This window comes from Acipenser ruthenus, chromosome 13 (assembly GCF_902713425.1).
Source record: "Acipenser ruthenus chromosome 13, fAciRut3.2 maternal haplotype, whole genome shotgun sequence".
In the NCBI taxonomy this organism is placed as follows: domain Eukaryota; kingdom Metazoa; phylum Chordata; class Actinopteri; order Acipenseriformes; family Acipenseridae; genus Acipenser; species Acipenser ruthenus.
Window position 1 is genome coordinate 10,543,069 of NC_081201.1, and position 25,654 is coordinate 10,568,722.

General features: G+C 39.8%; 1 protein-coding gene across 2 annotated transcripts in view; it reads right to left on the minus strand.

The window, feature by feature from the left end:
• Nucleotides 1-22,142, minus strand: part of LOC117418197 (exportin-6-like) — a 47,710-nt gene extending 25,568 nt beyond the window's left edge. For both annotated transcript variants that reach the window (XM_034030932.3, XM_059035653.1), the window contains exons 1-7: nucleotides 21,672-22,142; nucleotides 8,138-8,228; nucleotides 7,788-7,900; nucleotides 5,316-5,513; nucleotides 3,691-3,850; nucleotides 3,205-3,282; nucleotides 1,660-2,122 (exon numbers count right to left, since the gene is read on the minus strand). In XM_034030932.3, coding sequence (XP_033886823.3) covers nucleotides 1,660-2,122; nucleotides 3,205-3,282; nucleotides 3,691-3,850; nucleotides 5,316-5,513; nucleotides 7,788-7,900; nucleotides 8,138-8,228; nucleotides 21,672-21,674 — 1,106 coding nt within the window. In that variant the 5' untranslated portion in view covers nucleotides 21,675-22,142. The remainder of the gene's footprint in view (nucleotides 1-1,659; nucleotides 2,123-3,204; nucleotides 3,283-3,690; nucleotides 3,851-5,315; nucleotides 5,514-7,787; nucleotides 7,901-8,137; nucleotides 8,229-21,671) is intronic.
• Between the last annotated feature and the right edge of the window lie 3,512 nt (nucleotides 22,143-25,654).

Genomic DNA, 25,654 nt, shown 5'->3' on the forward strand with positions numbered 1-25,654 from the left:
GCAATTAACTGCCCCTGAAATACAAGCTCAGCTAAATGCTACTAGAAGTACAGATGTTTCAACATTAACTGTTCAGAGGAGATTGCGTGAAGCTGGCCTAACTGGAAGAATTGCTGCAAAGAAACCATTGGTAAGAGTGCAGAATAAGAGGAAAAGACTTGCCTGGGCCCAAAAACACAGAAACTGGACGTTTGAGGAGTGGAAGTCGGTCATGGACCGATGAGTCAAAATTTGAAATATTTGGGTCCAACCGCCAAGTATTTGTAAGATGGAGAGAGGGTGAGCGCATGAGTTCTCCATGTGTGGTTCCCACTGTCAAGCATGGAGGAGACAGTTTCGTGGTCTGGGGTTGCTTTGCTGGTGACAGAGTTGGTGATCTTTACCAAGTCCATGGCAAGCTCAACCAGCATGGCTATCATAGCATACTTCAGAGGAATGCCATTCCATCAGGATTATAGCTAGTTGGGCAGTCCTTCATTCTTCAGCAAGATAATGACCTGAAACACACCTCAAAGTTGTGCAAGAACTATCTGGCGAAGAAGGAAAATGAAGGACAACTCAATCTAATGACCTGGCCTGCCCTCTCCAGACCTCAATCCCACAGAACTTGTATGGGACGAACTGGACAGAAGAGTCAAAGCAAAGCTACCCACAAGTGCCCTACATCTCTGGGAATTGCTGCAGAAGAGCTGGGAAGACATGTCGGGTAATTTCCTGCTGAAACTTGTTAACCGAATGCCTCGTGGCTATTCTGAGGAATCCAAGATTTAGAGACAATTTTCAATTTTCTTGAACATTGCTTTGATACTCCTTATGTTTTGTTTTGTATATTGTAACATGTGTTTTCATTTTCAAGTATTTACAGAAACGTATACGACGTAAAACATTGTCAGTTATGAAAAAAACCTAGTTTCCAGCAAGTGTACTCAAACTTTTGACTGGTACTGTATATACACACACACACATTTATTTATTTATTTTTATATTATATATATATATATATATATATATATATCCAAAAAAAACTGCTGTCAAAAAATTGTTGTCGGAAATTATATTTTAATCGCAGTCTGGAGCCCTGCATCACAATTTCTCATTTCTCTGTGATTCAGTGGTACAAAGCGATTGATACATTCCGATGGTGTGATTGAGGGAGTATTATGGTTGAGGAATCATATCGTTATAAAAGAACACCTGCAAGTGCGTACCAGTTGCAAGCCTGTCACGCACCAGTACTGGCACGCGTACCACAGGTTGAAAAGCACTGCACTAGGTTACAGCCTGTTGAGATGAAGATACACACCCTAGACATACTTATGTAATCTCTGTGCAGACAAAAAGCTGACATTTCACACTGCTACACGAAACCGCTCTGAAGGCTCTAGGAGAGCCACTCACCTGTCACACCTACCTGCACTCACTCTTTCTCTCTCTCTGGCCCTCCCTGCTGCTCAGCACACTCAACACTGGGGTGGGGGTGAGCTAAGAACAGCACCTGCGAAAAGCAGATCTTGACACAAGACGACCCCCAAATGGAGACAGAACTGCAGAGCCCCAGGGAATTAAATACTCCAACACTGACGGTGTGAAGCCTGGGGAGCAATGAAAGACACCCAGATGGAGGGGCGCTCTGTTGTGGGGGCTTTTCCCTGTCTTTACCTCTCGTCAAGCTCCTCTAGCCAGCTCTTGACTGTGTGGGTGTTGTTCTCCCGAGTGAGCTTCTGCAGCAGGAAGAAGGTCTGCTGGAACATGCGCAGGAGGTACTCCTCGAAATCCAGGGGCACGCAGTTCTTGGACACGAGTTCATTGACGCAGGTCATGGCGAGCACGCCCAGCCTCACCTGCTCCGCCCCGTCTGGTAGCTGGGTGTTGCCGTTCATGGAAGGGCCGCCCAGCTTGCCCTTCGCCCCTTGCACATCGCAACCGAAGCGAGCAAAGTGGAAGATGGTGTCCAGCAAGGACGGCGTGATGCTGGTGGACAGGGGGATCCAGCTGAAGAGGTGTGCCAGGCTCTCCAGGGCCAGGGAGCAGAGGTGCTCGCTCTCAGAGTTCAGCATGGGGATGGGCTGGGACAGCAGCTTGGAGTAGTATGGGCCTTGCAGTAGACTGCTCAACAGATCTCCTACAGGGGGAAAGAGGGAAACACCTTATTGTATGTGGAACGTGGATTTATCATTTGATCACCAGCATTCTTACAAGTCCTATTTTGCTGTAGATCATGTTGCATTTTTACTTTGAATTTATACTGCCCCTTCATACACAATATTAAATGTAAGACTTGTGCGGGGTCCCTAAACCTGCTATACAAAAGTTGTTGAGTTAAAAGATCAAATGGATGCAAGACATATTAGTATTAGATTTAATGAAACTTGTAAACTGTAGCAACAATATTCTAAATTACTAGTTACTACGGCATACTGCAGTGAGCCCAATGTGTTAATATATGCAGAGAATCACGCAACTGCTGGTGGGTACGAATATCCAGTTCAGACAAACAGAACTGAAACTAAAAACTAAAAACATAGAGGGGTCCTAGTATGTTAAACTGTGTTGTAATAACATTATTTTTTCTTAGTATGGTCAAAAGAATTGTGCTATTATGCTATATGCATGCCCCTCCCCCCATTTTCATAATTACATTTAATTTTGCATTTTAAACCCATCTTAAGAGTGTGTAAAAGCTGGCCCTTGTATGACATCATTTTAAAAAAATGCAAGTAAAATGCAAACTATGCAACACGGAACTTGTTTGTAAACAGCACCAGAGCTGTATTAAATCAAACTCAAGCATCTCTGTTTTTTTTTCATCAGAAATCAGAAGCAGCAAACACTGCTTCATTATCTTGCCAGTATATGGAATGCTGATCTCACTTAAATAGCATGTTCTTTTTGTAATTATAATTATGTATACAAGTCAATTTAGAAAGAGTATACATGCAAGTTATAATGTAAGCATGGGAGCATTACAACACTATTTACACCCTATAATAAACCTACTGTTTGTTTTTCCAAAGGTTGTATGAAAAGAAGAATGACTACATTCTCAAAGTTAAATTGATCCCGATCATGGCTTGACAGCTGGAATATATGGATAAGAATGTTTAGTCTTTACTCATTACACTATATGGAAGAATGCAACAGTGATATTAGAACTATAAATGAGCTGTAACACTGGGAGAGAATCTGCACACTTGAGGACCATACCACTTTCTCCAGAGGTGGGGGAGGGAGGGGGCGTGGCTGCCGTTACACTGTGTTTATCCCAGATCGACTCCAGAATTCCTGCAGAAGAACACCATTTTGTAAAAAAGAAAAAATAAATGAAACTTTTCAACTATTTTTTATTGCAAACTAAAACACACCATCATAAAATTTGAAGGAAAAAATGTGACCACAGCCTAAAAGGGAATTAAAATAAGTGATCCACTGGCTTACAATTTAAAATATTGTGGTTATTTTTTATCCTTTCTTTCAAAAATACATGTAATAGAACCCTAGAGATTTTTTGTGCTGTATGTTACATCATTGGGGCACAGGCAGTTATTTGGCATCAGGCAACAGTGGCATCTCCCAAGACTTTGTGATATGTTGTTATTTGAAATATCTACATATCAAAGTCTCTGAGAATCAAAGGACTCCACACACTTGCCCCTCTGGGTTGCTGGCAGGAGGCCTGGCAGTTTCACTCACCTGTGAGCAGGCCCAGGACAGTGGGCACCTGCTCCAGCAGCAGTTTGCGCAGCTCCTCCTTGCGCGCCACACTCAGGTCCTCCCGCGGGCAAGCCAGCTCCTCCGACGTGGTCTTGAGCAGGATCAGACCCAGCGGGGCCATGGCAGGCGACTGGATCAGCTGGGGAGCACAAACAAGCAGATGTCACAAAGCTATCCTCAACACCTTTCCACAGCAAGTTGGGACAGGGAAGGGTAATGTCAACGTGGCACTCGGAATAACTTCTTTTTTACCATAAAAGCCACAGCTTAAAATCCGACCAGCGGTTTAGAGGTTATTAAGGGTCCCAGTTCTAAGATTCGACTACATCCCAACAAACCTCTGGATCTATTTGAGGCCGAAACCTGGTTCAGGACCATAGATCAGATAGCCGTTTCTCAGCTGGCTTCAGAGCTGCTGCATCTATTATTATTTTAGTCATTTAGCAGATGCTTTTATCCAAAGCGACTTAGGAGACTAGGGGGTGAACTATGCATTAAACTGCTGCAGAGTCACTTACAATAGTACCTCAGTTTTACATGTCACCCAAAGGACAGAGCACAAGGAGGTTAAGTGACTTGCTCAGGGTCACACACACTGCTTGAACTTGATCAATTATTGTTGTTTTACAATTTCAGCTTACATACTACAGCTACTATCTCCCAGTGGAGTTTGTGCATAGTGCTACACATGGACACAAGGTTGGGTGCTGCGTCAGTGAGCTGTTAACCAATGCATGACCTTCAGTGACAATCTATTATTTACTATCCTTTTTACCAGCTGAGAGAAGCAGGAACATGGGTTAGAAATTACACAGATTTTTGTGGCCAAGCAGAGAATAGCTACCAGTCATCAATATAGCTGTAGCCAACTTTCTGCTTCCTAGCAAAACACTCTGGTACAGCTCTAAACATTAAGGCCGAGTAAAAACAACTAGGAGTCTAAAAAGCACCAGATCTTAATAGGACAGGGCGGCCACATGGGTCATCCCAACACTGAAATATTACTTCACACTTCTCTTTTAAAACAGGGAACAACAAGAGGTTACAGTTGAGCTTTTGGCTGCTGCAGTAACAAGATGCACCCCTTAAACAGAGGTGAAGGAATTAACTGCAAATCCTATTCCAACCACAGTGATTTGATCAGGGGTGGCCAAAATGGGCTCTTCCACTTCTCGTCTTTGTTCTAAATTGATTAATTGAACAAATAAAACCTCCATCCATACCCTGAAGTCGTTAATTCTACCATTTTACCTGTTAAACCTGGAGTGGAATGACCCTCCAGGACCGTGATTGGACACCTTCGGACTGATGCTAGGTATTTCATTACTCACCAGTTAAGATGAAGTATATATATATCCTTATTTCTTTTTAGCACCATCAACATTATCACTTACTCCACAAGGTCCAACTGCAATCAGACCAGGGGCCTGCAGTACAGGCAATAATTAGGTACTAGGAAGCAGCCAGTTCATTTGATCTACAGCAAATAACCAAAAGGTTTTCACCACAATGAGAGGAGGTGTTGCAAGCTTGTAGTATTGATTTTAAAACTGGATAGTAAGGTTGATCCTGGTTTGAAACTGAGAACACTGTGCAGTGAGTACCTGCAGAGTGTTTGTGAAGAAGTCGTGGTAGAACATAGGCCAGTCCTGCCTGCCGATGTCAACGATCACCTTGCACAGCTTGTTGCGGATGAAGTACGGCAGCACCCTATGCTCGGACAGCAGCAGCTTGGGCAGGCAGCAGCGGATCTCCATTTTATCCTGAGATGCCAAGCCCAGCCACATCTTATTGATCAGGTTCTGTGGATAAAGCACAGGGCGGAACATGCAGTCAAACACAGCTGGGTTTGTTTTTTTAATGCATATTAAAGCCCCTATTACAGATTTGAAAGCCCCTGCTTTTATATTTATGTAATGTCAATGCAGTGTATTGCCAGTCTTTCAACAGTACACTTAGCCTTTACTTCCACATTGCTCAGCTCACCTCTTCCCCTGTCTAAACTCTCTGGGCTGCAGTACAATACATCAAGCCCAACCCACTTTGCTCTGTACAGGTCAGCAAAATGTGAAATGTAAAACAAAACAAAAAAAAAGCCAAAACATGTGCGACAGGACAGTCGTGTGGTGAAGTACCCAAACCAGGAAGTTGACAGAGACAGGTTAATGTGGTTATTTATTAAATAACACCAAAAACATAAATCTCAAAATACTGCTCACAGAGCAATATAAAAGTTTGAACAAATGCTTCCACCCCCCAAAAAAAGTCTGAGGACACACAATATGAACGGGACACAACACACATCTGACAAATACAAAATAAAATAATTCCCTCTCTATAAAGCACATATATGAAGCAAAAATGTAACTTTCCGTGAATTATGCTTAATGTAATCAACGCTTAAAAAAATAAAATAAACATTCCCACTCGTGGATCATTTTAATTAGCAGTTTTTAAACTATAAATAGCCTGGCTAAACGGCGGTCGGGAGTTCAGTTCGAAGCGACAGACAAGCAAACTAAGTGCGAGAAGGAGAGCGGGTCGGGAGAGGGGAAGAGGGAATGGGCTCGCCCCAGGTTCGGCTGCCAGAGTGTGGCTGAAGCGTCTTGTCTCCTGGAGAAAGCCGCAGCTCCTCTCGCAGCAAAAAAGTAAATGCATTCAGAAAGATAACCATGTAATAGGCCTAATATGTATTTAGTTATAGAACGAATGCTGAATAAGATGTCTGTGTTATAAAGTGCAAGCACAGCTTTTCTTCAGTTCAGATACTGTATCAAAAGGGAGAAACAGAAACGGAAGTTAGACTGAGAAGTCGTTTCTAGTTTGAACACCACCAGTACTGTATTCACTGTAGAAATATTGCATGAATCACTAGTATAGGGAATTGGGGGACATGCTGTAGGAGTGTTATATCCAAGGCGTGTTATAACCGAGAGCCTATATATATATATATAGGCTCTCTATATATTAGGGAAGTGCTTTTGGTTTGTATTTTCTAAGCAAATAAGCAAATAATGTTTTAACATGGCAAAGACTTAACTACAAAGTAAAAAAAAAAAAAAAACACACGTGCACAAAGTATATACTGAAATGTTTATATTTATGGTTGTAATTGAAGTTGCTAGTGGAGATATAACTATATACTATATACACATTGAACACATTTTCGGATAGTATAATGTTTTTAGAGTAGTGTTTCTTAAAAGGTTCATTTAACAACAAAAAACAGGAACCTATTCTGTTTTTTTGTTGTTTTTTTATAACTAACTTTGCCCAAAATTATATGGTTTAAAAAAATAAAATAAATTTAAATTGACAAAACACCACTCACTGTACAGCGCTAATGCAAAATGACTACAAGCGAAAGCAAGTTGTGCTTACAACTGAATAAAAAGTTGGAAATACTTTCACTTCTGGAAAAGGGGCACAGTGCAGAAGCCTGCCTGCCTAGTCTCTAGAATATTTGACTTGTTTTTTTCTTTTTGCATCTTCCTCTAAAATTAGGGATACACATTTTGTTAACTTCTCATCGCCCCTGGGTATTAATGTCCTTATGTAGGGATATAGTAAACGCACGTCGCACTTCAGTTTTGCATTCATTTTGAGGACCACTTGATTGTGACGAAACTTTGTAGGGAGCTTCACAAATGATCTATCAGAGAGTCTATCATAACATCAGGGTACAGGAAGACTGTCTTTTTTCTGTTTGTGTTTTATTATTATTATAAATCTTGGGACATTTGTTTTACTAATCTAGAACACTCATGAAAGCAAACTCTTTAGACCATCAAACCAGAGTTGAAAAAGCAAGTTTAAGCTTTGGGAATAGGACCCAGAGTTGCCAATGCTGTTGCTTGGTTAGCACTCATTTAAAAAGTAGGTTGTGCCTAGATATTTATAACCGGTCTATTACTCCCTGGTATGTGCGTATTACAAGCTTGCTGCAGCCTGTAGCTGAGACCAGTTCGATTCACACAGGACCCAGTGGTGGTGTTGGCTTTCGAGGAATTTCATGAAAGTACACCCCTCCTCGTAACCTCCCCCTGGGAACAAGGCAGTGAAGACGGAGTTCCTACCTCAAATACTGTCAGGCTGTACATCATGACATACTCATTCTGAGTATTGGACAGGAAGTAGAGGCAGTATCTCCATGCACCCGTCTGCTGGGCAAAGTTATTCAACAGCTCCTCTGCCACAGGGAAAGAGAAAGGAGTCAGACTTCCAGCCTCAGTCATCAATTCACATGGCAGTTTAGCATGGAGTAACATTTACTATTTTTATTTATCTAATTCAAACACTGTACTTTGTGGTTTCTTAGAGGGTTGCCTTATAAAGTGCAGCGGTGTGTCAAGACACTAGACATGAAGATTCAAATCTATGCAATCTGTACATGTTTGTTGCAAAGCGTTTAGGAAGAGTGGCTCACCGATCTCCCTCTTGCGCTCGTTGGAGGTGCAGCTGTGGAAGAATTCAATCATGAGGGCCTCCAGAGCACGCAGCGAGGCCTCCTCTGACGCCTGTGGAGACGAGACACTTACTGGATGCGTTACAATACACCCACTACAGAGCTAGATTACCTGACCAATACACAGGGAAAGAAACTGGATACCACCCATTCGAGGAGGATCAGCATACATACAAAAACACTTGCTGGACAGGTACATGCATTTTTAAACAGATACTGTACTTAGCATGTCAATAGTTAAATGTATGCAGTGTAAGGTTATTTCTTATCCATGTCCACACAGATGTACACATCCAGTCTCGTTTACATTAATATTGTAGTGTATCATACAAAGTAACATCACTCTAATGAAGTGCTTCTCTGATTGGTCGCAAAAATTAAAAGGAACCTAACATCCTTATACGTGCACATTACAAATGATGCCATCAGTGTAAATATGAAAGCACTTTAAGTTTTTATTTTTATTTATTTATTTTTTTAATCATTGGTAAATTGTATTTGTTCTCTATGGTTGCTGCAAATAGCAGATTAAAATCAATTAATATTTCACACAAGATATTGGTACAGATCAATTCCTACGACTGTACCAGACAGATACAATGAAGATATAGATAGGATCCTCCTTACTAAAGTGAAAGGTCAGATCACATCACCCTCTACATGACACTCCACTTTTTCACCCTTCCTAATGTTTGGTACTATGCCAATTTAAAACTCCCTTCATTTGCCGTTCAGTATTTCTGTTAAAGCTTTGGTCAAAAGAAGTTCCATTTGCAATTTCTTTCTCGTATTTAATTTCCGGAAAAAAAATAAACCACTAAGAGTGGTAAAACAAGCTGAGCACAGAGTGGTGACAGGGTTCTCAAACGTTTTCCCCCATTGAGGGTCCAGGACTCTCAATTAATAAAACGGACGGTCCCAGAAGAATTTTTGGGGGTCCCAGTAAAGTACAAAGTAGGGTTACCAGATTTCCAGAGTGAAAAACCAGGATATTTTTTTCTTTCATTTGCTGATGTCGTAGCAACTCTGAAGCAGTTAAATTAAGTTTGTAATACCAGGTGTATTTATTGCAGATCATAAAAATGTATTGTATTCTTTCTAACGTCATCTGACCAAAACATGTTAGGATGTACAAAAACAAAACAAAAAAGTATCAGCTATTCCCATTGAAACACGTGACCAGCCTTCTCATTTCCAGCCAGCATCCGGCTAAACTGCCGTCTAATTTGAGAGATGAGCCGGCTAAAACAGTTATTTCAAAAATAAATAAAAACTAGTTTTTACAGTGCTTGTATGTTCCACTGATAGTTTTCAAAATGGTTGTTTTACGGGAACAAAATAAACAATCACGAATGACCAATCAGTTTCGAGCTTACGAGCAATGTTGGCCAAACAGTGCAGTTATGACATTGTATAACTTTGTTTAAAAAAAAAAAAAAAAAAAACCTACGTTTTCTATGTTAGATCCTCTTTTTTACTCTGTACAAAATAGTGAGTATATGTTGCAGCATTGTAAAATGTCATGCATTGACTTATTAGATCAATCTGAAACCTAGCATAAACAATTAATTCAGGAAACGATAATCACATTCCTCAATTAATGAATATGACTGATTATTTTATTTCTATGTGCTTTGGTTTGCTGATTCAGTCTTTATTAAATGAAAAATATCACTATAGGAGCTACAAGATGTACTGGTCAGATCTTTTGCTGCATAATCAGTTGCTGTAAAACTGTGGTCAAGTAATATTATTGACAGTTCCAACAAAATGCAGATAAAAAGTACACCCACACACACACACACACACACACACACACAGGTAAAAATACGCATAAGCACATACTGCGATTATCTATATGTTTAAATAGGAACGGTACTTAAGTTCGTTATTTTTAGAAGACTATCTAAATTCCCTTTAAGAAGTTCAAGTCAAATGGAAACGTAGGTTTAAACTTATGTACAGTATGAATCTCTTCTTCCTCCTGTTCTGTTGAGTTACAACAGTATTTCACTGAAAGTCTAAAATAGAGTGTATACAATCTATGGTAATAACTTTTACCCTTGACCAGGGAACTACATAAACATTAATTTGATTTCTACAGTAAGTAGCCATACTTTAATTTAATACAAATTAAAGCTAATGTGTTTTGTATCAGACTGCAACCACCAACCAAAATGGGAAGCTGCTCCAGATTTCCTATAGTAGCTCATGCTAATCTCCTAAGAAAGTGGTATGTCGGTTTGTGTGAATCTGCATTAATAAAATGAATAAGAAATATCCAACACCATTTGTGTATGTAATTTGTACACTAAAGTGATTTTCCATTTGAGAAGTCATTTCCATTTCATATACCTATTACTTGATATTTATGTACTGGACTTTTAGTTTCAAGCTGCGCTGTTCAAGTAAATGCCAATACATTATTTATAGTTATGTATTTAGAAAACAAAATACAGCTTATGACTTACCCTTTCTATGTTCAAATTTACTACCAATTAATACTGCTTCTTATCGTCTTTAATTTAGATATTGCTTCACATTTTTCTCTTCAGTCTCACTTGGTATTACGGTATCTATATAATGTGACATTGTTTTTGTGCCTGAAATATAATTTCTCTGTTTCATTGGTGTCTGGTTCGGCCTTTCTTTCACCACTTTTTTCTGTGTGCAATTATTGCAAAACCAAACAAAAGTTTGCTTTAATATGTGGACTTCACTTTAAAATGTACTGTGTGCAAAGACAAGTTTGTGGTTTTAAAATTCTAATATAAATACTTTGTTTTGTAATTACTTTTCATAGACACGCAAGTAACTTTTACTTGCTCTTTAAATCTCGAAGCCTAAAATCATTAAAAAATGAACTAAGTTACAGGGCTTCTAAACTTTTGCCTAAGAGCCAATATTCAACTGTTGGGTGCTACTGTAGGAGCAGGTTGGTTGCTACCATATTCAACGGCTTAAAAGTACAACTTGTTATGACACTAAATGTGTCATAGATGTGGCTGCTAAAGATGATGCAATAGGTGGAAGAAAAAAAATGTGTTGATTCATTTTATTTAGGTACCCTACAATTTCACTGAAAGATAACTGGTTTACTGGAGTTCACAAAGAAAACTTTTCTGCTTGGTAGGGTAACCTTTTCACTCCCGCTTTTTGTATTTATTTTCTAATTCAACCTTTTTGCTGTGTTTCAGCTCTTCATTATAATTATTTTCTTTATTTAAAGTTATTGGTCACTATGTTAATGGCTCGTGAGCAACACATAACCCTTCATGTATTTTGATTTTGGTTTTTCATTGTTCTTATTCTACATTTCTTGAAAGCTGTTCATTTGAAGGTACATTTTTACACAACAGTACTCACTCTCGTTTGGTCACCATCACACCTGTCGCATGAAACTGGGGTAACTATTACATTTTCTGCTGGTGTTTCTAACTCATATTCGATCAGATTGTTAACGTTCTTCTCGCACGTCAGGCATTTTTTCTTTTTTGCAATACCGACGTCATAATAAATATTGACACTCGTTTTCAAAGGGAAATAACCATTTGCGCCCGTGGTCCATAAATCCAAAAAGACAGTTGCCAAAACAAAACTGTAGTCGCATTGCAACCATTTTAGTAGTCTGGAGCCCTGTAAACAGAATATCAATTATTAAACAGATAACTGAATTATCAAACAATTCATAAAAAAGTTGGTTTATTTTATTTTTGAATAATAAATCACTCTGCTGTAAACTTGCTGAGCACACTGCTAGTTTTATACTTCTAAACATTTGAATACAATAGCAAAACCAGGACAATTTAACAATTTTACTGTTTCCGACCAGGACAAAAAATTAAAAGGTGAAAACTGGGACAATTCCACTTTTCCCGGGACATCTGGTAACCCCAATACAAAGTCTTAATGGTATGGTAATTTTTTTTTTTTTTTTTTTCTTTAAAAGGTTTAACAACTTTTTTTAACAATATGAAACAAACAGTGAAAGCACAAAAATAATGTTTCTGTCTAAAAGAACAAATAACAAAATTGCACAGAATCCACAAAAGCCTGAAATGGATTTCAGTAAAACACGCAACAGTTCACTGGAGGTCACATGAAAGGCGAACTCAGTAGTGTTCAGTCCTTTTCGCACTTCACACAACGCAAATGTATTCCCTTGCATGGTTTAAAAACATATATTGCATTCCTTCGAATTTAAGATGTCCTTTTTGAACCATTTTTTGCTTCTAAAATATCCTACTTCTTAAATCTGAGAACAGTATAGTGATGCGTGTATTAAAAATCGCCAACAAAAGACTATCCGAGTACACAAGCAGCAACGTGACCTACTGCTGAGAAAACAAACCAAAGCTTTACTGCCCCATCTCGAATCATCCATGTCCTACAGGGAGCCATTTTCAAAGCGTCATTAGCTTCCTGAGGACATAAAGGACACGAGTACCCATGTCCCCGAGAGCCTTGTGTTGACCAACACTTCCCATGCAGTTTTAGACCAACATCCCCGCTCAGTCCTGCAGAGTGGAACATGAGCAACACAAGCAAGTCCCAACACACAAGCCCTCTCATTACAGGTTACTGTGCATTTCAAAAGGCTAAGGGGGTCATTCCATTTCAAGGGGACCATTTTTTGGTGATGGGATATATATGCTTTCAAATAAAAAGAAAAAAAAAGAAAAAAACAAACTAGAGCAAATGTTTTTACTCAACAGTCCTGCATGAAGCATTCAGAATTAGTGTGGCGTTCATATGGAACCCCTGTACTGTGGGGAGCAGGAATCTCTTTGAGAGCGCGCTATTGTGCAGCGACTGTGTGCGAACTGTGCCTCAAAAGTAATTGTACAGTAGCTAACAAAATTGCATGAATCTCACCCGTTTTGCACTTCCATTAGCTATGCAAACACGCAAATATCTTTACAATGAAAATAACTTATTTTCATTAAATATAACATTCAACTTCTCCCAGTCTAATAATGGTTTGGTCCAGGATTGACCGTAACTGACGTACTGTAGCTGCTCTGCGCTGTTTTTTCAGGCTAGTTAATAAACTAAGCTATTTATTAAACAAATGCACATACTGTAAAGCTTGCACCACTAGCATGTAAGTGTCCTGAAGCATCGTTAGTAACTGAAGAGTTGAAACAGTTGCTCCGATTTGGTGTAGGAAAGGTATTACTAGCATCGCTGTCGCAGCAGGGGGAGCTTGTTCCTGAAGACTTGCATGAAGAAATGTATTTATTTCCCTTTTTTTTATTTCTTCCGTGTTTGTCACGTAATGCTTGAGACTGAGTTCGCTCTTGTGTCCAGAAACAGAAATAATGTGCCTGTCTTCAACTCCAGCATCACTTAAAACTTGGCAACAAGTGGCACGAACACAGTGGTTGGTGTATATTGTAGAGAGCAGCTTCTATGGAGATGTTTTACATCAAACTGCCAATAAAACGTTCACCGAGGGGATGCTTCCCATACCAGATGTCATCAGATTTATTTATTTTTTTGTGGAAATTTGAAAAAGCCATGGCTGTACAGCTTAAAGCTTGAAAACATATAGCTTTTTACAGGGCAATTTTCGAAATCTGGCTGAGAGTACATTTGTATATCGGTGATATTGGGACTTTAAGACCACCTTGGTGATTTTTGGTCTGTAATGCTGATGTTTGAGTGACACATTCACAGCCAGTGACATCAGGAAGTAATATGTCCCAATTACTTATCCAGATTAAAACATAGGTCGAAGTTAATAACAGGATTTTCCATTTTGCTGTGTTTTTATTTTTATAATACCGCTGATTCTATGCACGGGATGACATTTATACACAAGATAAGAGGTATAGCAATGTTTGGAAATGCTGCTCTGTGATTCGCCGATTTCTCATATGTGATTTATAATGTAAACAAAAGTTTTAAAGTATTAAAATCCAATACCAAATCATTATCCGTAGCAACTCTATATGGCGCCCCTGCCATGTATGGAGCAGGGTATATAGTAGCCAAAGCACTGGGGAGGTACCTATAGCGGATGTAGCGCTTCAGTAAAATATGTACTGAATACCTACTGTACAGAAAGTGCAAGAAAAGTGCTATGGTAGAATAAGCTTGAAACATACAAAAAATATACGCCAACACTAAAAATTTCAATTTTGAAAACTGAGCATCACCCGCCATCCCTCCCCCTCCAGCTTGTGTTATCCAAAGGCAAACCTTTAATTTCTTCTTTCGCCATCTCGACAGCAAAGCGTTGTAAGCTGCATTGAAAGTAATGTATTGAAAGTATCATGGAGGCACAACCAATATCCGGGGTCAGTTGACAAGCTTAAGTTCATATTGTAAAGAACTGTGCATTTGTGTTGTACTGCAATTCCCATTGTAATTGTGTTCCCTCCCAGCTCTGTATTTCCTGCCGTCCCTCTGCATCAGTCTCGTAGTGCATGTTCTGTGTCTCTCCTGTGATTGGTCCTCTGTTTGTCCGTGTCAGTCGTGCTGCACGTGGTCTGTGTCGCCCCTGTGATTGGTCCTGTTTGAGTCACTGTGTGTTCCCGAGGTGTGCGGCTGAGAACCAATGGGAGGTGTAAGTTCCAATACCCTATTAGAATAAAGGGGCGGGGCTAGAGTTATAAGAAGACACTGCGCAGCCATTTTATGTTGTTCTGTTCTGGTTGCCATGGTTCCTGTATTTGGTGCATGTAACCTGAGAAGCTGACAGAGCTCTGGACTGTGTGTGGAGAAAGGCGTGCTGAATAAAGCTTTGAAAAAGAAAAAGTGTCTCTCCTGTTTTCTGACTGCCCTGCTGAAACGCTACAATATTATTAATATTTTTAGTAGTAGTAAAATGTGACCGATAACCTGCTTGGAACGATGACTGTTAAATAAAGCTTTTTTTGTCTAAGTCAGCTGCAGTTGGTGCTGCTGCAATGCAGCATCAATTAAGTGTATATAAAACATGTATTTTTATCGAAACTATAACACGATTACTGTTCTATATAACATTTTTAAACGACATGTGAATGTTTTATTCAATTTATATGGATGACCTGTAAAATAGGATTTTCAATCAAATATAAACAAGTAGCTATGGTGACGTCACCAGTAAATTATGCAAATGAGTACCATTGAAGGGTCGAACCTTCCTTCGGTAATGTGTTCCAAACCTTCGAAGGTCAAAATGTACCCTTCGTTGCAGCCCTACAGAATTACACAAACACATTTTAATTAACAAACCATCAGGGCACACACAATAACAAAACATATTTAAATTAATGCAACAATACTATTACATTGCCTTTTGTCTACAGTAGGACCCAGTAATGTTTGACCACCAGCTCTAAGAAGAATATTTAATAATTACAAAAATCTATATAAACTATTTTATATGTAACGGCTTGGCAATTTATTTTTTTAAAAAGCTACTTAAAATCGGGTGGTTGGCAGTAGGTTTGTAAAGCTATAGGATTGACTATTTAATACAATTTTGTGCTGTGAGACCGACAGCGCAAAGCAAAATGATTTATCTTCATCCAGTAGTCATATAGGAAACAAAACCGTCTTAAACAAGTGTCCTCACCGTTCTTCTGGGTAATGTAGTTTAGAGTGCAATCGCCGTTCTTCTGGGTAATGTAGTTTAGAGCGTCACTGCTGTTGTTCTGGGTAATGTAGTTTACAAACCAATCCTTTAACCCTTCCACTCCAGTGAACAGTCTACCTGGTTGAGGTCTGACTGACATAACGTGACTTTCGGCTTGTGTATCAGGACAAATATCCACCAAAAGTACAGCGTATTACACCTTTCTAAACAGCTGAGAATCTGAAGATGATTAAGAGAATAACGTTTTCACTATGATGAAATATACCCTATGGATTACATTTTAAAATGTACTCAAATTCATTTCTCTTCAGAAATGTTTCCTTAAGTGTAATTTAGAGGTCTCTTACCTACAAACTGTAAAAGTATCAGTGGTAGCCACAACACAGGAAGTAGGATCAGAAAGAATGTGGCAAGTACCGTGTCTGGCTTTCATTTTACACCAAACTGTTTGACGGGTGTGTAATGTTTAGAAGTTAGATCAGATAGATCTGTCAACTTATTAGCATCTTATGTAAAAAATATATTCTCTTTCAGCATTAGCATTCTTAGTTGTGTAAAGCAATTCAGTATGCTCTCCAGTAATGCTGCGCTTTAAAATCATGGTATACGGAAATCGAAACTGAAACCTAAGATGATGAAATGCTGCACCTCATATTAAAATGCATCTCTACTGGCCTGGTGCGTGGAGTCTGACTTGCCAATGCACAAAAATTAGATGGGCTCAGTTTTGGCAAGTATGTTCTGAATTATGTTTTCTTTATTTGATTTCATGAAGCAAAAACTATTACTCCCCAATCGATTGTTTATTGTTTAATAAAGCAAATTTCTAAAAGTTATATTATATTTGTGTGTGTGTGTTTTTTGTGCGACGGGCAGGGGGCAAGTACATTTTTAAGGACAAGTATATTTTTTTTTAGCATTTTGTCCCACGGACAATCATTTTTTTCAAAAATTGCACACCCCTGAATGCAGAAAACATAAACCGTGCTATGTTTAAATAGGCTATGTAATAACCACAGACAGATGGACACACTGACATTTCTCACATTTTTATATGGCACAAATGCAGCTCCAAAATCAGAATCACAATCCCTCCATAATGAATTATAAAGTGCAATGCCAATCAAGCTTTTTTAAAAAAATGTAAATCTCAAGTCTGCAAAACAAAGTGCCTAATTTTGGTTTGCAACTGGAAAATTAATGGTTAACATGCACATGATGGAAAATACTGCAAAGTGTAGGGCCCTAGGAAATTCAAAATAAACAGGATTTCATAGGGCCCTAAAAGTGACTGCATCTGTATTTGCCCCCCCATGGCCGAACATGTATTTAAAAAAAAATGTAACCGTGCTTAGTTCTTCCCAGAGATGTGGAAGAGCGGGCCGGAAATGTCCGCTCCGCTCCAGCAACTACCCCACTCCATATACAGATCGGCACGCTCCGCTCCCCACTCGCACTCTCTGCTTCTAGGTCAAAGCATGTCACTGGCTGAAAACAGGTCAGTCAATAGACGAAGCAGCTGGTTGGTTAACGACAAGAAAGAAGCCATTGCATAACAGGGAAGATCTTCACAAATGCCACAAATCTGCAACTCAGTCCTCTTTATTTTATAACTGTGAGCACAATGAAAGATACAGTGCCTTGCGAAAGTATTCGGCCCCCTTGAACTTTGCGACCTTTTGCCACATTTCAGGCTTCAAACATAAAGATATGAAACTGTAATTTTTTGTGAAGAATCAACAACAAGTGGGACACAATCATGAAGTGGAACGAAATTTATTGGATATTTCAAACTTTTTTAACAAATAAAAAACTGAAAAATTGGGCGTGCAAAATTATTCAGCCCCTTTACTTTCAGTGCAGCAAACTCTCTCCAGAAGTTCAGTGAGGATCTCTGAATGATCCAATGTTGACCTAAATGACTAATGATGATAAATAGAATCCACCTGTGTGTAATCAAGTCTCCGTATAAATGCACCTGCACTGTGATAGTCTCAGAGGTCCGTTTAAAGCGCAGAGAGCATCATGAAGAACAAGGAACACACCAGGCAGGTCCGAGATACTGTTGTGGAGAAGTTTAAAGCCGGATTTGGATACAAAAAGATTTCCCAAGCTTTAAACATCCCAAGGAGCACTGTGCAAGCGATAATATTGAAATGGAAGGAGTATCAGACCACTGCAAATCTACCAAGACCTGGCCGTCCCTCTAAACTTTCAGCTCATACAAGGAGAAGACTGATCAGAGATGCAGCCAAGAGGCACATGATCACTCTGGATGAACTGCAGAGATCTACAGCTGAGGTGGGAGACTCTGTCCATAGGACAACAATCAGTCGTATACTGCACAAATCTGGCCTTTATGGAAGAGTGGCAAGAAGAAAGCCATTTCTTAAAGATATCCATAAAAAGTGTCGTTTACAGTTTGCCACAAGCCACCTGGGAGACACACCAAACATGTGGAAGAAGGTGCTCTGGTCAGATGAAACCAAAATCGAACTTTTTGGCAACAATGCAAAACGTTATGTTTGGCGTAAAAGCAACACAGCTCATCACCCTGAACACACCATCCCCACTGTCAAACATGGTGGTGGCAGCATCATGGTTTGGGCCTGCTTTTCTTCAGCAGGGACAGGGAAGATGGTTAAAATTGATGGGAAGATGGATGGAGCCAAATACAGGACCATTCTGGAAGAAAACCTGATGGAGTCTGCAAAAGACCTGAGACTGGGACGGAGATTTGTCTTCCAACAAGACAATGATCCAAAACATAAAGCAAAATCTACAATGGAATGGTTCACAAATAAACATATCCAGGTGTTAGAATGGCCAAGTCAAAGTCCAGACCTGAATCCAATCGAGAATCTGTGGAAAGAACTGAAAACTGCTGTTCACAAATGCTCTCCATCCAACCTCACTGAGCTCGAGCTGTTTTGCAAGGAGGAATGGGCAAAAATTTCAGTCTCTCGATGTGCAAAACTGATAGAGACATACCCCAAGCGACTTACAGCTGTAATCGCAGCAAAAGGTGGCGCTACAAAGTATTAACTTAAGGGGGCTGAATAATTTTGCACGCCCAATTTTTCAGTTTTTTATTTGTTAAAAAAGTTTGAAATATCCAATAAATTTCGTTCCACTTCATGATTGTGTCCCACTTCTTGTTGATTCTTCACAAAAAATTACAGTTTCATATCTTTATGTTTGAAGCCTGAAATGTGGCAAAAGGTCGCAAAGTTCAAGGGGGCCGAATACTTTCGCAAGGCACTGTATATTAGAGAAGTGCTTTGTACATAACCAGTTCATTGGAAATTAACCACCTTTAACACACACACACATTATTTTGAAGGTACAGGTTCCAGATGGACCACCAGGAAGCCAGTCTGTATGCTTTGTAATCAGCTGATAAAAGGCTTTCATTGAAGCTTCATCTTCCCCCTCATTAAAAAAAAAAAAAAAAAAAAAAAAAAAAAAATCACTTCCTTTTCAGGCAGGTCTCCAAAGAGGCCCATTTCATACGCAGTGCTCACTGTTAACCTCAAGGGGTTTAGATGTCTCTGCAGCTCAGAGCTCCACGTCCTAACTCGCCATCATGACTGTTAAACCACCCATCTCCCGTTCAATACTGACTCCGCACCTCAACGCTGGCTCGGACACTTCTATTTAGGTATCAGCGAACAAACGACAGATATTTAAGACAGGGTCAAAGATTAATATACATTTAATTTTGTTTGCATGTTTCATACTTCAGTAAACCTACAGCAAGTACGTTTTAAATAAAAATAAGCTCTTAATTAAATTGCGCTGCAATGGTGTTTTAGTATCATACCATAGTGAAGGATTACGCTTCCAATTACTTCCGTTAGCCACAGCTGGCACTGTTTACAGCTGTTAGACAACAGGCTTATTCTGCCTCCCTGACATGAAATCTTGGGAGAACACTGGGATGTACGTATGAAATAAATGTACATTTTTCCATGTATCATGTATTTGGAGGCACAAAAAAACCCCCAACATATTGGCATTCTAAAAGAATATTCTAACATGAAAAACCCATGTTCATTCCAGCACAAACTGCTGTGGGTAGTGATCTCAGTTCTGAGCTAATTCTGCTTTATGTTTTGATAGACTACAATGCATACAGACATGGCGGGGGATGTGGTACTGCATCTTTAAGAATTGTTGAAGCTGGTGGCTTGCTATAATCACATTTATGAGTTTATGTTGCCAAAGATTCAACGACTGTTATATCAGTTGCAGCAGTACAATTAGCGATTTTATTGAAAGTTCAAGGAACAGAATGTTTTGGTTCTTGTGTGTTTTAAAATGTGACCTAATTCAACAAATATGTAGGCATAAATAGAGAGTGGAAAATAATAATTGAAAGTACACAAGGCCCGGAGTGGGGGTGTCGAAAGGTTTAGATGGAATTATATCAATGTGTGCTACCATACAATTGGAATTACTCATTTTTATAATGTACATTTTGTATTTTTATAGAATGGAAATCCATTCTTTTTTCCCCCACTACTGATCTCTCTATCTCTATTCCTCTTGAATCCACAACCCTCTCTCCCTCATCCACCAGAAACCTCGCTGTCACCCTCGACCCCTCCCTCTCCTACTCTCTGGCATGCTCAAAAAATATTGGTTCAAATATTTGTCCCAGCACTACTTACTACTGATTTTATAACTGCTCTAATCTGTAATGTGATATTTTGTAATGCAACACTTTTTAACAACTGCGAGTCACCCTGGATAAGGGTGTCTGCTAAGAAATAAATAATAATAATAATAATAATAATAATAATAATAATAATAATAATAATAATAGGCGGAATGCCCTATTACCAAGGTCCATGGATTAATTAAGATTCTTCCTGCATAGCACTTTGATCCATTTCAGGTTTTACTGCATCCTACAGTAACCCCTACAAAATACTGCTACACATGCTATCTAAAAAGGCAGGTTTAAGGCACAGCATCTCTTCACAGTTGGTAAGATGGTTTGTGTGAATTTGCATTGTATTTCCTGGGCCTTTCCTTCCTTTATCTGTTACCAATAACTGCACAGCAGTAGAATATTCATAGAGGAATAGTGACAATAAACTAGCCTTTACTCACATGGACTTCTCGTTGTGAAACCCCAACACTGTTACATCTCAAACAGTAATGAGCTAACGTTTTTTTACCTTCTTGACATTCCGTTCTACTCATTATGTAATTGGAACACCATTGGTTCAGTGATGCATATATACACTGTTGTGAGACTTACAGAGCATGCTACAGCAGAGCTTGTAAAACAGTATTGTAATTTAACTATGTATGTCTCTAGCCTAAATTAACAATTGATATACAGTATTTACATCCCAAACACAGGATATAGACCTGAACGCTGGCTATTTTGTCATACAACACAACTGGGAGTAAAATTTGGATGCTTCACAAGTGGCACCCAAGGTAAATAAAAAATAAAAACCTGCAAATTTAGCACATTTGTCTGGTGTGCATCTCATTTCCTAAATTTGAATAATGCTGAGGACTTTGGTTTGGTTTGGAATTTGGTTTCAAGCGACTGCTTTGGACAATCGGGGGAGTTACAGCAAAGTTGCCTCAAACTAGGTCTCCCGGAACCAGGTTTCAGGCCATTGTTCCTGATAAAGTGGCTTCGTGTTCTACAGGCTAAAGGAATGCCATTTTAGCATCCATTTGACTAACTCAAGAAAGTAGATTTGAACTGCGACAGACCAGGCTCAGAAACATCACAAGAAAGGAATAAAGCGGAACACTGGCGTGCAGCGCCGTCCTCTCCATTTCAAATAAACAACCAGACACGACAGGTCTGCAAATATTAAGAATCAGCTGCGTTATAATACACACACACACACATAATTCATTGTAACATGTTAAACTCACCATGGCTCTCACGGTTGTGCTTCTCAATACGGTAGCGGTTACTGAACTTGAAGTGTTGCTGGCTGCTCCCGGTTACAGCTCATACTCCACTCCCGGAGCCGTTATTAATACATGTATCAATATTATATTAAACTATTTAAAAACTCATGGCACCCCTTTACTACGAACGCCACCATATACTAGTATTATTCTTATAATTATTATTCCTGGCAATATTGAGCACTGGGGCCGGGGGCAACGATACTTCTTGCGTTTCTAACCAAGCGGACCTTAGGGCTTAAATCTCTGTCATATTAAAAGCTATAAAACAATGCTGACAGTGTCCCTATTTGCTGTTTTCACTTCTTTTCCACAGTGCCTTAGCCAACTGCTCGTCTAATCTACTCTCTTCACTGATCAGGCCTCGCAGTTTCCTCCCCTAGCAACCCCTCCCCACCGGACGTGAAATGTTAATCTCGGGCCGGATGGAACCGGCTGCAGCCAGCGAGACACACACACATCTCGCATTTTAAAGGCACAGTGTTCGTATTCGTGTGTGCGTTTATGAGTTTTCAAACTATTTCATAATTAGGGTTAGTAGATTTTCTTCAATCCAATGAAGCTGTAGCATCTCTGAAGCAGTTAAAATAATTATATAATAACACAGTCATAATTTTAAAAGTAAACATTGGGTCACTGTAAATCAGTTATAAAAAAGGGCTGTGTTAACTTAATTCAAACACAATATGGAAGTTAAACAGAATATTAATTATTAAACACATAGTCAGAATTATTACACAGGTATAATCCATACGCTTATTTTATTTTTGTATAATAAATTACTGTGCTGCTAACTTGCTGAGCACACTGCTCGAGTTTTGTACTTTTAAAAATTGTGAATACAAAATAGCAAAACCGGGAAGATTTAACAATTTTACTGTTTCTGACTGGGACAAAAAATGAATGCTGAAAACTGGGTTCTTTCCCGGGACGTCTGGTTACTCTATTCATAATGAAAACAATGCACACTAAAAGAGGACAGCAAAGAAAAGTTGTTTTATTCCATTCAGCAGCCCAGCACTTCCTCTAACCACTGAGCTACTCAAACCAACAACTTTCCACACTGCAGCCCAGCACTCTAACCACTGAGCTACTCAAACCTACGACTTTCCACACTGCAGCCCAGCACTCTAACCACTGAGTTACTCAAACCTACGACTTTCCACACTGCAGCCCAGCACTCTAACCACTGAGCTACTCAAACTCAATGCCTTCCACACTGCAGCCCAGCGCTTTCTGCTCAATCCAATACCATCACCACTGGGTTTATTCAGAGCCGTGCCATCTTTATAGAAGTAAGAGTGTGCCATCTTTATAGAAGAGCCGTGCCATCTTTATAGAAGAGCCGTGCCATCTTTATAGAAGAGCCGTGCCATCTTTATAGAAGAGCCGTGCCATCTTTATAGAAGTAAGAGCCGTGCCATCTTTATAGAAGAGCCGTGCCATCTTTATAGAAGAGCTGTGCCATCTTTATAGAAGTAAGAGCCGTGCCATCTTTATAGAAGAGCCGTGCCATCTTTATAGAAGAGCCGTGCCATCTTTATAGAAGAGCTGTGCCATCTTTATAGAAGAGCCATGCCATCTTTATAGAAGAGCCGTGCCATCTTTATAGAAGTAAGAGCCGTGCCATCTTTATAGAAGAGCCGTGCCATCTTTATAGAAGAGCCGTGCCATCTTTATAGAAGAGCCGTGCCATCTTTATAGAAGAGCCATGCCATCTTTATTGAAGTAAGAGCTGTGCCATCTTTATAGAAGAGTGTGCCATCTTTATAGAAGTAACAGCCGTGCCATCTTTATAGAAGAGCCGTGCCATCTTTATAGAAGAGCCATGCCATCTTTATTGAAGTAAGAGCTGTGCCATCTTTACAGAAGAGTCGTGCCATCTTTATAGAAGTAAGAGCTGTGCCATCTTTATAGAAGAGCCGTGCCATCTTTATAGAAGTAAGAGCCGTGCCATCTTTATAGAAGAGCCGTGCCATCTTTATAGAAGAGCCATGCCATCTTTATTGAAGTAAGAGCTGTGCCATCTTTATAGAAGAGTCGTGCCATCTTTATAGAAGTAAGAGCTGTGCCATCTTTATAGAAGAGCCATGCCATCTTTATAGAAGTAAGAGCCGTGCCATCTTTATAGAAGAGCCGTGCCATCTTTATAGAAGAGCCATGCCATCTTTATTGAAGTAAGAGCCGTGCCATCTTTATAGAAGAGCTGTGCCATCTTTATAGAAGTAAGAGCCGTGCCATCTTTATAGAAGAGTCGTGCCATCTTTATAGAAGTAAGAGCTGCGCCATCTTTATAGAAGAGCCGTGCCATCTTTATAGAAGAGCCATGCCATCTTTATTGAAGTAAGAGCCGTGCCATCTTTATAGAAGAGCCATGCCATCTTTATAGAAGTAAGAGCCGTGCCATCTTTATAGAAGAGTCGTGCCATCTTTATAGAAGTAAGAGCTGCGCCATCTTTATAGAAGAGCCGTGCCATCTTTATAGAAGAGCCGTGCCATCTTTATAGAAGTAAGAGCCGTGCCATCTTTATAGAAGAGCTGTGCCATCTTTATAGAAGTAAGAGCCGTGCCATCTTTATAGAAGAGCTGTGCCATCTTTATAGAAGAGCCATGCCATCTTTATTGAAGTAAGAGCTGTGCCATCTTTATAGAAGAGTCGTGCCATCTTTATAGAAGTAAGAGCTGTGCCATCTTTATAGAAGAGCCGTGCCATCTTTATAGAAGAGTCGTGCCATCTTTATAGAAGAGCCGTGCCATCTTTATAGAAGTAAGAGCTGCGCCATCTTTATAGAAGAGCCGTGCCATCTTTATAGAAGAGCCGTGCCATCTTTATAGAAGAGCCGTGCCATCTTTATAGAAGTAAGAGCTGCGCCATCTTTATAGAAGAGCCGTGCCATCTTTATAGAAGTAAGAGCTGCGCCATCTTTATAGAAGAGCCGTGCCATCTTTATAGAAGAGCCGTGCCATCTTTATAGAAGAGCCGTGCCATCTTTATAGAAGAAGCTGTGCTATCTTTATAGAAGAGCCGTGCCATCTTTATAGAAGTAAGAGCTGTTCCATCTTTATAGAAGTAAGCTTGCTTTCAATATACTTGGTGTCCCTCATTTACCCAGGTGTTTCCATTTTTCTGTCCACTACCTGTAGATTGAGGCACGGAAATATTATTTTGACTCAAGAATTCAATGGCAGAAATTCTGGTTGTTAAAGTTGAAATTGATTGTTGAAATGCTGAAAAAAGAACTCATATGAGCAAGAACAGCATCTGTTTTGGCAGGAGTAGGGACTGCAAGGTGACTAAAATCAATTGCAGGAGCTGCAGGTCAGCCATCTTGGAGGAAGTGCGTAGCTGCACGTACGCGAAACGATTCCCATGCGATCAGCTGTGGCCCAGGCAGCGATTGGTTACACCGGGGCGCCGGGCTGATTGCAGGGAGGAGCTGGGCAGTACAAATAGGACGCAGCTACGTGAGTACGGCCTTTTGCACTGAACACGTAATCTACGGCTGGGGCGTTATTTGTTTTGTATATTGCAGAGGGTGAGTAGTGCACGAGGCACTTCCTTCACTGTACAGACACAGACAGGGCCGGTGTAACTATAGAGGCAGAACAGGAATGTTCACATTTCTTTAATCGTAAAATGTTCAACATCTTAGATCACTGTTTCTTGTTCTAAAAAACTTATTGCTGATGTTATGGATCCATATCATGAGCAGTGGTGTAGTCCTAAATCTGGAAGTACAGGAACGCTGGGAGGGCGGGGTGATCATGCCGGTGCGGTGTCACGTGAAATCTGATCTCCCCTGGGAACAGGCTCATGGTTGTTGAGCCCATTGCTCAGCAAAGGACATTGAAGTTCCTCGCGTATTCAAATGGGGCGGACCATTACTGGATTTCATTTAATTACCCTGACAATGATTCTTATAAAAGGACGTTGCTAATAGAGG